Source organism: Zonotrichia leucophrys, chromosome 6, assembly GCF_028769735.1.
Source record: "Zonotrichia leucophrys gambelii isolate GWCS_2022_RI chromosome 6, RI_Zleu_2.0, whole genome shotgun sequence".
NCBI lineage: Eukaryota > Metazoa > Chordata > Aves > Passeriformes > Passerellidae > Zonotrichia > Zonotrichia leucophrys.
Window position 1 is genome coordinate 639508 of NC_088176.1, and position 13393 is coordinate 652900.

General features: G+C 56.3%; 1 protein-coding gene across 1 annotated transcript; it reads left to right on the forward strand.

Moving 5' to 3' along the window:
• Positions 1 to 3382: 3382 nt before the first annotated feature.
• On the forward strand, positions 3383 to 12511 carry BNIP3 (BCL2 interacting protein 3). Its single transcript, XM_064716893.1, has 6 exons — positions 3383 to 3519; positions 6005 to 6179; positions 7218 to 7302; positions 10103 to 10209; positions 10298 to 10447; positions 11637 to 12511. The coding sequence occupies exons 1-6, from the start codon at positions 3483 to 3485 to the stop codon at positions 11686 to 11688; spliced, it is 606 nt and encodes a 201-aa protein (XP_064572963.1). The 5' UTR covers positions 3383 to 3482; the 3' UTR covers positions 11689 to 12511.
• Positions 12512 to 13393: the final 882 nt, after the last annotated feature.

Below are 13393 nucleotides of genomic sequence, written 5' to 3' on the forward strand. Positions count from 1 at the left end.
TTAGGAAGGAAAGAAGAGCTGAAGGCATTTTCATGCTCTGCTTTTCTGATTCACGCTGGAAGTGGTCAGAGTTTCTTCCATTGTGAGACTGAAAGCAAACCAGCAGCGCTCTGGGCTTGGTTTAAGCCCTGGTTTGTGCCCTGTCCAGCTGAGCCAGCACAGGTTGTGAGCTCCCTGTGACACCGAGCTCGGGTCAGACAGGACTAATGCCCCTGGGCAGCCAGCACAGAACGGCACAGAGTGGGTCACACACATCTTTTATGGAAAATCCTTTCCTTAGGAGTTTTCCTCCTGAGAAGCTGGGAGGCCTCAGGAACAAAATGCAAACAATGGTTATCTGCTGCTGTGGGATGCAACAGGTGCATCTGGGATTGGTCTCGTGTCATTGTTTCTAATTAATGGCCAATCACAGCCAGCTGGCTCGGACAGAGAGCTTGAGCCACAAACCTTTGTTATCATTCTTTGCTATTCTATTCTTAGCCAGCCTTCTGATGAAATCCTTTCTTCTATTCTTTTAGTATAGTTTTAATATAATATATATAACAAAATAATAAATCAGCCTTCTGAAACATGGAGTCAGATGCTTGTCTTGTCCCTCACCCTGGGACCCCTGTGAACACCAACACAGAGTGTGTGGGGATTGCTGAGGAGTGTGACAATGGCCCAGGACAGCACAGCCCTGCCACGGCAGCGGCCACACCACACACAGGCTTTTATTAACGCTCCAAATGGAGTGAAATCAGAGAACCAGCAAATCTCACAAGGGTTTGGGCTGCAAGGAACCTTAAGGCTCCTCATGTTCCACCCGTGGTGGGCAGGGACACCTTGCACTGTCCCACATCAGCAGCCTGGGTGAGCAGCAGTGGGGTGGAAAGGATGCAAGAGCAGCTGGGTGGTTAATGATGAACCTGGTTCCAAGAAATGCTCAGCATGAAACACACACGGCTGGATTTCCAGAGGCAGCCAGGGAGGTTAATGACCAACCCTCGGTGGGATGCAGACAGGAGTGCTCAGATTGCAGCGGGGTTTGAGCCTCTGTCTGCACAGGACAGCAACAGTCACGGAATCACCAAATCATTTGGGTTGGAAAAGCCCTCCCAGCCCTGGAGTCCCAGCTGTGCCCATGCCCACCCTGTCCCCAGTCTGAGTGCCAGCTCCAGGTGCCACCTGCAGGGCTGGGCACTGAACCCTCCCTGGGCAGTGCCTGAGCCCCCTTTCCATGGGGCAATTCCTGCTGGGCCCTGCCCTGGCCCAGCCTGGGGCCGTTCCCTCTGCTCCTGTCCCTGTTCCCCCCGGCTGTGCCCTCCTGGCAGGAGCTGTAGGCACATTTTCCCAAATCAGTCCTGAAATTCCCGCTGTCTCACATTGTACTGCTAGGAAGTGGGTGGATTACTTTGATTTTTGTTAGTAAGAAACCAAAGAAACGTCAGCAAATATTATCCATTTCTGAACTAATGCAAGTTTATCATGGGTTTGGGATTACAAACAACTTCTGTGCAATGCCTGAAATACCCATCCCTCACAGCTGGGCTGAGCCCTCGTTCCAGGCCCAGCCCAGAGGCTGAAAACCAAACACAAAGTTGAAGCTGTCTGAGCAGCAAGCGCGACTCCATACCCAAATCAATGCCTTTGTTATTCTGTGGAGGAGATGGTCACTGTTTGTGGCTTAAAGGGAATTAGTCAATACATGATTGGTCTGTGACATGCAAGTAAATAAGATTAGGGCGAGTCCCAGCTGTGCAGAGGATCGCAGTGCAACAAATCAATAACCTTTCAAAGACTTCATCCAACAACAGGAAAATTCACAATTTCTCCTGATGACAGCAGAGTGTGTCTCTGCCAATAACCCAAAAGTTTCTGCCATCAAATTATACATGAAAATAAAAGCATTCACCCAATGACCGATGAAAGAGCAGCTGTGGCTGCCCCTGGATCCCTGGCAGTGCCAACCAAGGCCAGGCTGGACACTGGGGCTGGGAGCATCTGGGACAGTGGGAAGTGTCCCTGCCAACCCAAACTATTCTGGGGTTCTGTGATTCCGTGATCCCCACATCCCTCCTGAGACAGGCAGCCCTTGCTGTGTGACTGCAGTGCTGAGCTCCCTGTTCCTCACAGCCAAGGCAGTGCTGCCTGCAGGAGAGGGGCAGATCCTGGAGCCAGAACTTGCTGCGCCTCCCGTTCCTCACAGCCGAGGCAGGGCTGGCTGCAGGAGAGGAGCCGGTCCCAGAGGCAGAACCTCCTCCCCGAGGAGCGGCTGCCGTGTCCGTGCCCGAGGCTGCCGGCAGCAGGGAGCAGCAGAGCTCCGCGGGAGGAGCGGGAGCGGCCCCGAGCGCCGGCACCGGGAACCCGGCCCTCGTTGCCCGGTTAAACGCGGCCTTTGCTCCCGCCACGGACGGCTCTTCCCTGCTGGAACAGAACCGCTGCATTGCCCCTCCTAATCCACCGGCTACACCGAGTGCCATGCCCACACCCCTAACACCCGGCCTCGTCCTTCTGGGACGGTTATAAGGCAATATTCACAACTCACACACTATTTACTGATGTATTTCACTTGGGCTCTGTGACTCGGCTGCAGAAAGGCGCAGGTGAAAACAATTCCAGACAAGGCAGAAAAGCCTGCATGCTTTAATTGAGTTAATACTTTGACTAAATAACATCAGGTTTTATGCATGTGCCTTTACAACATCCCAGCAGTAAATCAGTATCTGCTTTCAAAAACAACACGAGTTAAGTGGTTCCTGCTGTCGAGAGCCCTGATGGCATCGCGTCAATTAAAGACCAAAAGATTTATTTATTATCTATTATTTATTTATTATTATTTATTAATTTTCTTGGGGCTGTTTTGTGCAGGGCTGAGTCGGACTCGATGACGCTTGTGGGTCCTTTCCAACCCAACCATTCTGTGATTATTACCTATTTTAGGGCCATGTATCATTCGCCGTCGGGGCTGGCTCAGCGGCCGCAAGCTGTGACTTTGCAAGCGGACGTGTCTGCTTTGAAAGCCCCTCCGTGTCTCCTTTGAAACTCGCTCCGTGTATCCTTTGAAATGTCTCCGTGTATCTTTTGAAACCGCCCCCCCCGTGTCCGCCTTCCCCGTGTGCCTCTGAAGCGCCGTGCGGGAGGCCCGCGGACCGGCGAGCCGTGCGGAGCGCTCAGCGGGCAGAGCGCGGGAGCCATGAGGGATGATGTCCGGCGGGATGATGATGTTTGGCGGGATGATGATGTTTTGCGGGATGATGTCCCACGGGAACCATCCCCGCTCTCCCATTTCCCCGCCCGGCCCCGCTCCCGCCCCGCCATCATGGCAGCCCGGAGGGCGCCGAGGGAGCGCGCGCGCCCCCCCGCCCCATCTCTGCCCCGCCCCGTCCCGCCCCGCCGCGCTGGCCAATGGGCGGGCGGTGCGGCGCTGACGTCAGCGGGGCTGTCACCGTGCGCTGAGTCGGGCGGCGCGCGGTCAGTGCGTGCCCGGCCGCCCGCCAGCCATGTCGCGACAGAGCCCTCAGGAGGAGAACCTGCAGGGTAAGGCCGCGGGCAGCGCCGCGGAGGGCTGGCACCGCACTGCGGGCTGTGGGGGGCACTGCCCGGGGACTGCGGGCTGGGGGCGGGCCCGCGCGCGGCCGTTCTGTGTCGCGATATTGGGTGATTGCCGTGGCCGATGTGCGCGCCGCAGTGCGTGTCCATCGTCCCGGGGAACGGGCCCGGTGGGGGTGCCTGTGAGCAGGGCTGGGCCAGTCGCGGGGATCGGGTGTTGGGTAGACCCGGATTGGCCGGGAAAAGGAAAATCCCACGCACAGTGCGGCTGGCACGGGGGTGTAGCGATTTAGGGGCCATCCTCATCGCTCTGCGGAATTCTGCTTCTTAATTCCCGGCCTTGAAAGCTGTATCTTAACAAAATTACGCTTCCCACTGATCCTGTGCTTTGCGGTGCTGGTCTGTGCTCGCACATGTGTCCTGGGCTGGGATATCGTGACAGACCCCTCTGTCCCGAGGCCATCCCCGAGACTTGTCTGGCCGGGCTGCTTCGCCTCTCCTGGGCTTCGGTCTGTTTGTGTTTCCAGCCTCATAAAAACACAGCTGCTTTTATCTTTAACTGGTGATATCACAGCCTGTTCCATGTGCTCCAGCACAGCCCTTCTCTCAGGAGGGGAAAGAAAAGAAGGGAGAAGGAAAGGAGGGGAAAATTGTAAACCACGTATTCTGTCCTAAAGGAGAAGGAAAGGAGGGGAAAATTGTAAACCACGTATTCTGTCCCTGGTGCTGCAATCCCAATCCTCTCCCTGCTTTATCCCGCATTCCCTGGGCTGTACCCAGTAAGAGTCCAGCAGATAAAGTCTTAATTTGAGCTCTAGTGGTTGGGATTGTTCTTTGGTAACAACTTGGGCTTCCCTAGGTTTCGGGGGAAAGGGTAGGGAGGGGTTTGTCTGGCTCCGAACACGCTCCCTGCCACATGCCAGGCACTGTCACGTGGAGGGGAAAATTCCCAAACAAACCCAAACAACAACAAACCAGCTGTGAAGGAAAAGGGGTTTGGAAGAAAAGCATCTCTTCCAAACTCGGTGGGCTGGAATGTTTGTATCCAGCAGGTTTTGTGGTACTTCGGCTGTCCAGATGGAGATGTGTGTATTTGGGATGGAGATACTCGTGTTGTTGATGCACATGAGGCAGTTTGGCTTTGTGCTGTTCCAGTTGGTTTTGGAGCCCTGGGTCTCCTCCCAGCCAGGATATCTGGGGTATCTTTGCTGGTCTGACGTTCCTGCTCCACACTGAACGTGCTCTGGCTTCTCCCCCCTGGTTCCTGTGCTGCTGGGTGGCTGGGAAGGGAGCCTGCAGCTCCAGCTGCTCCTGCTCTGCTTTGTTCCCTGGGCAGCCCGAGCGCCTCTGGCCCTGTCTCTCCTTTCCCTGCTGATTCCTGAGACATCCCTGCCCAGAATGCAGGGAGTTCCCGCTGCCCTCCTGCTCCTGTCCTCGCTGGGCACTGCTGGGGCTGGGCCACATCTGCTCCACACTGGGGTTCCTCTGGCACTGGGTAACTCGGGAATTTTCTGTTCCCTGAGCTCATTCCTGGGGGGCTGGAGGGACAGGACACCCCACTGCCAGAGGGCAGGGCTGGATGGGAGATGGGGAATTGGGAATTGTTCCCTGGCAGGGCTGGATGGGATATTGGGAATTGGGAATTGTTCCCTGGCAGGGCTGGATGGGATATTGGGAATTGGGAATTGTTCCCTGGCAGGGCTGGATGGGAGATTGGGAATTGTTCCCTGGCAGGGCTGGATGGAGATTGGGAATTGGGAATTGTTCCCTGGCAGGGTGGGCAGCCCTGGCACAGGTGCCCAGAGCAGCTGTGGCTGCCCCTGGATCCCTGGCAGTGCCCAAGGCCAGGCTGGACACTGGGGCTGGAGCACCTGGGACAGTGGGAGGTGTCCCTGCCATGGCAGGGGTGGCACTGGGGGGATTTGGGGACCCTCCCACCCAAAGCATTCCAGGATTCCAGAGGGAGGGAGCAGCTCCCGGCCCTGCAGTGAGCTGTCCCTGCCCAGGAGGGAGTTGTTATTCCCTCCCTTAGGAAAACAAAGGCCATGTGACCGTGTTAAATATACTGCTAGCAGCAAACCCATGACAGCCTTGCCACACTCCCGCAGTTGCTTAACAGCAGCACCTACAAATGGCACTGGAGAAAGGCTGCACTAAACAGTCCCTGAGCCCAAAGTCATTTCAACAAACGAACAACTGAACCTTGGCAGCAAAAGTCCTTGAGATTATCCTGACTGCCACCTATGCTGAACAATAAAAATTGAACATACCCTACAAGATCTGTATGTGCAGAGAGAAAGAAACACAATGTACTGCTGAGCAGCTCCCTCCCAGCGCTGCGAGCCCTCCCAGCCCAGCTGCCTGCCCTTTGCACTCCGGGCTGTTTATGAGCGGGGCGGCAGGGCTGGCCCGTGTCCCTGCAGTGTCACTGGCAGCCCCAGGCCGTGTGCTCAGCGCTGCTTTCTGCCCGCAGGGTCCTGGGTGGAGCTGCACTTCAGCAATGGCAGCAGCAGCTCCGTGTCCACGGGCAGCCAGGAGCAGGTGCCAGCCTCGCTCTCCATCCACAACGGGGACATGGAGAAGATCCTGCTGGACGCCCAGCACGAGTCGGGCAGGAGCAGCTCCAGGGAGAGCTCCCACTGTGACAGGTGAGCAGGGCTGTGCCAGGTCACCACGGGGTCCCCAGGGTGTGCCAGAGGCAGGAATGCTGCATGGGTGTGTGAATGTCATGTGCTGTTTGTGTGAACACAGGTGTGCACAGGGTGTGTGTTTGGTGGGTGTTCCATATGAACACGTGTGTGCATGTGTGCCTGGAAGCCAGGGCAGAAGTCCAGGGGGTCACAGAGCAGCCCAGCCTGTTTGTGTGAACACAGGTGTGCACAGGTGTGTGTTTGTGTGAACACAGGTGTGCACAGGGTGTGTGTGTGAACACAGGTGTGCACAGGGTGTGTTTTGTATGAACACAGGTGTGCACAGGGGTGTGTGTTTGTGTGAACACAGGTGTGCACAGGTGTGTGTTTTGTATGAACACAGGTGTGTGTTTTGTATGAACACAGGTGTGTACAGGTGTGTGTTTGTGTGAACACAGGTGTGCACAGGGTGTGTGTTTGTATGAACACAGGTGTACACAGGTGTGTGTTTGTGTGAACACAGGTGTACACAGGTGTGTGTTGGTGTGAACACAGGTGTGCATAGGGTGTGTGTGTTTGTGTGAACACACGTGTACACAGGTGTGTGTTTGTGTGAACACAGGTGTGCACAGGGTGTGTTCGGTGTGTGTTCCCATATGAACACGTGTGTTTATATGGAAGCCAGGGCCGATGTCCAGGGGGTCACAGGGCAGCCCAGCCCTGGCCCAGTGCATGTGCTGCATTTGGATGGGCTGTGAGCTCTCCAGCCCAAATGGTGTTTGGAAAAGCCCAAACTCCAGGACTCAACTCCACAGCAGGACAGGCCTGGCCTGGCAGGTGGGGATTCAAACCAAGCCCTGCTGCCCCTCCTCATTTGCTGCCTGTTGTTTGTGTGCAAGTGCCAGGGCTCCCCAGCAGCGTGGGCAGAGGGCAGGGGTCAGGGCAGTGCCTGGGGTGGCAGCACTGCCCCGTGCAGCCCCTGGGGCACGGCTGGGGCACTCCTGGGCTCACAGAACACCTCACCTGCCCCTGTCCTGGTGCCTCTGTCCTGTGCAGCCCTCCTCGCTCGCAGACCCCCCAGGACAGCCACAGAGCTCTGGAGATAGAGAGCCACAGCAGTGGGGAGAAGAACAGCTTCCAGGTAAGGTCCTCACCTGGCTGGGGGAGCGGGCAGCTCTGAGCTTGGGGCAGGAGCAGCAGAAGCTGCTGAAGCAGAGGCTTGCACAGCTCACAGCAGCCCTGGCACATCCAGCCTGGCTCTGTTTGTTCCTCACACGTGGGGATGTTTTGGTTTGGCCTTTCCAATCTGTGGCTGAGATTTTTCAGAAGGGTTTGCCCTCTCCCTTTGGCTGCTGATGGGGAGCATTTCCTGCATCCCCCACCAATGCTGAAATGCACCTCCACTAATTCAGTAGGAATTTTAAGATATTTTGACAGCTGCAAGAATTTCTAGAGTCACTTAAATATGGTAGCCAAAAAGACACAATTTCCAAGCCCTGCCATAGCTTTGATTCCAGGTATTTTAAGAATTAATACCAAACCTGAATATGTGCTGCTTTGGAAAACTCCCTGTTCTGATTTCACTTTGTAGGTTTGTTTACCTTGCAAGGAAAATGAATAAACACATTTGCAACAAGAGTGGGGGAAATGATGTACATTGACCATATTTAATCAATACAGGGCTTATTGCAGGATGACAGGCTGAAATCTGAAATCTCCAGTGTAATAAATTAGCTTTTAATATTAAAAAAATGACTCACAAAGCATTTTGAGGAAGGAAGTATTTCAAGGAAGTGAATTTTTCTGCATCATTTCTACAACTCCTGCCAGACTCCAAGGACTCAGCTTTAGGTTAGCTAAATGTGGTACTGCAAGTTAATTATTACTGGAAATTATTATTTTATATTGTCAGAAACACCCTTCAGCTGTTTAAAGATCATTATTTAGACTTTGAGAACAAATAACCCCAAGTTAGAAAGCCATCAGCACTCCAGCTGCCTGGACAGTTTTATTTCCATCCTGTGTGTGTGTGTGTGCATCCAGAGCTGTTGGAATTCTGGGAGCAGCATCTATTTTTATCCCAGGGCCTGGGCTGTGTGGAATGGAGCCGAGCCGAGCCAGGAGCTGTGCCCTGACTCAGCGTTTGTGCTGTAACTGCACCACAGCTGGGGCTGGGGGGCTTCTGCTGCGAGCACACGCCTGGCCAGGCTCACCTGCCTGCCACCATGGCCAGGGGTGGAAGGGCTGCCTGCCAGGGGCTGGGCAGGGGCTGCCAGGGACATCTGCCAGCTCTGAGCCTGGCCAGCAATCCCTGTGCCAGTGCCCATCAGGGACAGGGCAGCAATCCCTGTGCCAGTGTCCAATCCCTGTGCCAGTGCCCATCAGGGACAGGGCAGCAATCCTGTGCCAGTGTCCAATCCCTGTGCCAGTGCCCATCAGGGACAGGGCAGCAATCCTGTGCCAGTGCCCATCAGGGATAGGGCAGCAATCCCTGTGCCAGTGCCCATCAGGGACAGGGCAGCAATCCTGTGCCAGTGTCCAATCCCTGTGCCAGTGCCCATCAGGGACAGGGCAGCAATCCCTGTGCCAGTGCCCATCAGGGACAGGGCAGCAATCCCTGTGCCAGTGTCCAATCCCTGTGCCAGTGCCCATCAGGGACAGGGCAGCAATCCCTGTGCCAGTGTCCATCAGGGACAGGGCAGCAATCCTGTGCCAGCATCCAGCAGGGACAGGGCAGCAATCCCTGTGCCAGCGTCCAGCAGGGCTGGGGTAGGGCAGCAATCCTGTGCCAGTGTCCATCAGGGACAGGGCAGCAATCCTGTGCCAGTGCCCATCAGGGACAGGGCAGCAATCCCTGTGCCAGTGTCCAATCCCTGTGCCACTGCCCATCAGGGACAGGACAGCAATCCTGTGCCAGTGTCCATCAGGGCTGGGGTAGGGCAGCAATCCCTGTGCCAGTGTCCAATCCCTGTGCCAGTGCCCATCAGGGATAGGGCAGCAATCCCTGTGCCAGTGTCCAATCCCTGTGCCAGTGTCCATCAGGGACAGGGCAGCAATCCCTGTGCCAGTGTCCATCAGGGACAGGGCAGCAATCCCTGTGCCAGTGCCCATCAGGGATAGGGCAGCAATCCCTGTGCCAGTGTCCAATCCCTGTGCCAGTGTCCAATCCCTGTGCCACTGCCCATCAGGGCTGGGAGCTGGGGGTATTTTGGGACTGTGCCTAAGGATGAAATGCTTGGCTCTGGGATTTCACTGCCAGGGCAGTCTTGTCTTGGGCACATATGGGATATTGGATATGGGATATGGTCTTTGCCATTCTCACCCTGCTCTGAGTGAGGATGGATCTCCCTGCTCCAGCTCTTGATCTGGGATGTGAACACATCCCAGAAGGGGGTGGGAAGGGCTGGGAAGGGGGGTGCCAGGGCTGGGCGGTGGTGCTGGCTGGAGCAGGAGCTCTGGCAGCTCCAGCTGCCTGCTCAGTGCTGGGCAGTGGTTCTGGGTGCAGTGTGAGCTCTGGCAGCTCGAGCTGCCCTGCTCAGTGTCAGTGCTGGGCAGTGGTGCTGGATGCAGTGTGAGCTCTGGCAGCTCCAGCTGCCCTGCTCAGTGCTGGGCAGTGGTGCTGGATGCAGTGTGAGCTCTGGCAGCTCCAGCTGCCCTGCTCAGTGTCAGTGCTGGGCAGTGGTTCTGGGTGCAGTATGAGCTCTGGCAGCTCCAGCTGCCCTGCTCAGTGCTGGGCAGTGGTTCTGGATGCAGTGTGAGCTCTGGCAGCTCCAGCTGCCCTGCTCAGTGTCAGTGCTGGGCAGTGGTTCTGGATGCAGTGTGAGCTCTGGCAGCTCCAGCTGCCCTGCTCAGTGTCAGTGCTGGGCAGTGGTTCTGGATGCAGTGTGAGCTCTTCAGCTCCAGCTGCCTGCTCAGTGTCAGTGCTGCTGCTCTCGTTGCAGTCCGAGGAGGATTTCCTGGAGAGGAGGAGGGAGGTGGAGCGGCTGCTGAGGAAGAACGCGGATTGGATCTGGGACTGGTCCAGCCGGCCCGAGAACATCCCGCCCAAGTGAGTGCTGCCACAGGTGCTGGAGAGCTCCTGCAGCTGCTGCTGCTGCTGCCTGAGCACACAGCTCACCTTCCTTCCCCACACGCAGGGAGTTCCTCTTCAAGCACCCCCGGCGCACGGCCACGCTCAGCATGAGGAACACCAGTGTCATGAAGAAAGGGGGGATATTCTCTGCAGAGTTCCTGAAGGTTTTCCTCCCATCCCTGCTGCTCTCTCACCTGCTGGCCATTGGACTAGGGTAAGGTTCAATTGAAAAAAAAAAAGATTTTTTTTACCTGCTTTCTTTGAGGCCTGATTCTGATTCCCAATTCCCTCTTTGTCCAAGATGGTTATTCAGGATGTGCTTCCTGCCTGTGGTATTGCTGGATGGTTGAAGTTTCTGATTTTGTCAGTTTGGGAATTTCTCAGAACAGTTAAGAGGCAGGGAAATGAGGAATTCTGTACACTGGAACTGTAGTCACACAACACTTGGCTCCACTGGAGATGAGACTCTTAATCTCACAACTAGGAGATCAGCAAAGCAAAAAGCTAATATTGAATAGATTTTAAAGTTTCACCGGCATAAATTTAAAAATATTTAATAATATTTTAAATTACTCAGCAGATGTTTTAATTCCCTCCTGGAAGGGATGGGGGATGTTTTCTTTCCACAGGAGTGTGGGGCAGGTGCTGGGCCCTGGGGCTGGGAGGGGCACCAGACCAGGGGCATTCACTGGGGCTGGGAGGGGCACCAGACCAGGGGCATTCATTGGGGCTGGGAGGGGCACCAGACCAGGGGCATTCATTGGGGCTGGGAGGGGCACCAAACCAGGGGGCAGTTATGGGGCTGGGAGGGGCACCAGACCAGGGGCAGTTATGGGGCTGGGAGGGGCACCAGACCGGGGGCATTCACTGGGGCTGGGAGGGGCACCAGACCAGGGGCATTCACTGGGGCTGGGAGGGGCACCAGACCGGGGGCATTCACTGGGGCTGGGAGGGGCACCAGACCAGGGGGCATTCACTGGGGCTGGGAGGGGCACCAGACCAGGGGCATTCACTGGGGCTCCAGGGCACCAGACCGGGGGCATTCACTGGGGCTCCAGGGCACCAGACCAGGGGGCATTCACTGGGGCTGGGAGGGGCACCAGACCAGGGGCATTCACTGGGGCTGGGAGGGGCACCAGACCAGGGGCATTCATTGGGGCTCCAGGGCACCAGACCGGGGGCATTCACTGGGGCTGGGAGGGGCACCAGACCAGGGGCATTCACTGGGGCTCCAGGGCACCAGACCAGGGGCATTCACTGGGGCTCCGGGGCAGTTCTGTTCCTGCTTGGCTGCAGCTGGCAGTGCTGCTCCTGCCGGGAATTGCAGAGGCAGGGCCTGGCCGGGAGGGCGTTCCCAGCACTGGAACAGCCGGGCTGTGACCGTGTGCTCTGACCCGCTGCAGGATTTACATCGGGAGGCGCCTGACCACCACGGCCTCCAGCAGCACCTTCTAGAGGCACCGGGGGTGCAGCTGGAGCGGAGCAGCCGCAGCTGGAGCGCAGGAGGTGCAAGGAGGGGAGCTGGTCGTGGCCGTCGTGTGTGTGTCCTGTCCGTGTCCTGTTTTAGTTTAGTCTAAAAATGGGAAGGGAGACGCTGGAGCTCCCGTGTCACATAGAGCCTTCCGGATCAATCCCCGCTGGATAACCAACCCCACGAGCACGTGCAGATGCTGTGATGTCCCTTAGTGCTTGGTAGTGAGGTGCCTGAGCATTAGAGCAGCTCCGTGTTTCAATCAGCGCCAGCTTTTCTGCAGCCCCCGTGCTGGGCCGTGTCCAGCCCGCCCCTCCCGTGCCGGTGGTGGGAGCGTGGGCCCTGCTCTGCAGCACAGGAGGGACCTGAGGGATGATCCGGGAATTGCCAGGGGCTCTCGCTGCCCCGGCAGCCTTTCCTCTGGTACGTGTGGCTTAGTTCACTTCGGTGGGAGGTGTAAGGTGTTGAGACACAGTGGGAAGAGATGAGCATGTGGGTAAAACTCCATTGGTTTGTCCTAGTTCAGAGGTAGAATTTGGATTTAGTGCCTACTAACCGCTGCTTTTGCCAGGACATTTATTGAACCCCAGCAGTTACTCCAGGTTCTCTGCTGTACTTACCGCAGGCTGTCGCTTACAGGCTTTTCCTGTCCCACAGCAATCTGCACCTGAACCACAGGGGGGCTTCTCCTTGGTTTTTACTGATGCAATGCCTTTCCCTTCTGTGATTTTACCTTATTTAATGAGAAAATGAATGTTTGCCAAAATACCATGTTTTATATATTTAAATAAAAAGGTTCCTGGTGAACTCGGTTTCCTCATTCCTTTTCCTCCAGGGGCCGATGAGGCTCTTGGCCTCTGCCTGCCCCTTTCCCACTGGTCACTTCCTGACACGGAATGGAGATGTTTCCATGGAAACAGCATCAAGCAAACCTCAGTTCTGGTCATCACAGGGTGTGATGCTCCTGAGGAGCTGGAAACCACGCAAGGGGTGAGGCTGGAAAAGCCCTGTGAGCCCATGGAGTCCCAGCACTGCCCCTGTCCCCCGGTGCCACATCCACAGCGCTGTGAGCTCCCCCAGGGATGGGCACTCCAGCCCTGCCCTGGGCAGCTGTGCCAGGGCCGGGCAGCCCTTTCCAGGAAGGAATTTTCCCTACCCTCCCAAGAGCAAAGCTCTGAATGCTGCGGTGCTGTTTCCCTTTCCTGTGGGACTGGGAGCAGCAGATCCCTGCTGAGCACACGGGGTTAAACCAGGGTGTCCCTTTTTCACTGCCATTGTCCCCCAGCTCCTGCCCCCAAAGCTGACACCCTGGGGCAGTGCTGGCTGTCCCAGTGAGGTGCTGCAATGTTCATGGTCCCCCACCCCTCACTGCAGGGATTTCAATCCCAATTTCAGGGGCTGAGCCACGGCCTTGGCCTGCAGGGGCTGGTGCAGCTCCCTCGGCTGCTTCCCAAAGCCCTGGGGCAGGAACAGGCCCAGAGGGGTTTGGGTTGGGAGGGAGCTGAAAGCCCACCCAGCTCTGCCCCATCCAGTTCCACCCCGGCCACGGTGGTAAAACCTTTCACTAGACCAGGTGCTCCACTAGGCAGCGGTTTTACCAGACTTGACACTAAAATCTGGTTTTAGATAAAAGGATAAAAATTCCATGAGAATAGTCAAAATCTAATTGTAAGTGGTACAAGCAAACAG

Excerpts from the sequence above, each read along its gene's own strand:
- BNIP3 (XM_064716893.1), top strand. The coding sequence starts at position 3,483 with ATGTCGCGACAGAGCCCTCAGGAGGAGAACCTGCAGG. Across the intron at positions 7,303-10,102 it reads GGGAGAAGAACAGCTTCCAG|TCCGAGGAGGATTTCCTGGA; the intron begins GTAAGGTCCTCA and ends CTCTCGTTGCAG. Across the intron at positions 10,448-11,636 it reads CTGCTGGCCATTGGACTAGG|GATTTACATCGGGAGGCGCC; the intron begins GTAAGGTTCAAT and ends GACCCGCTGCAG.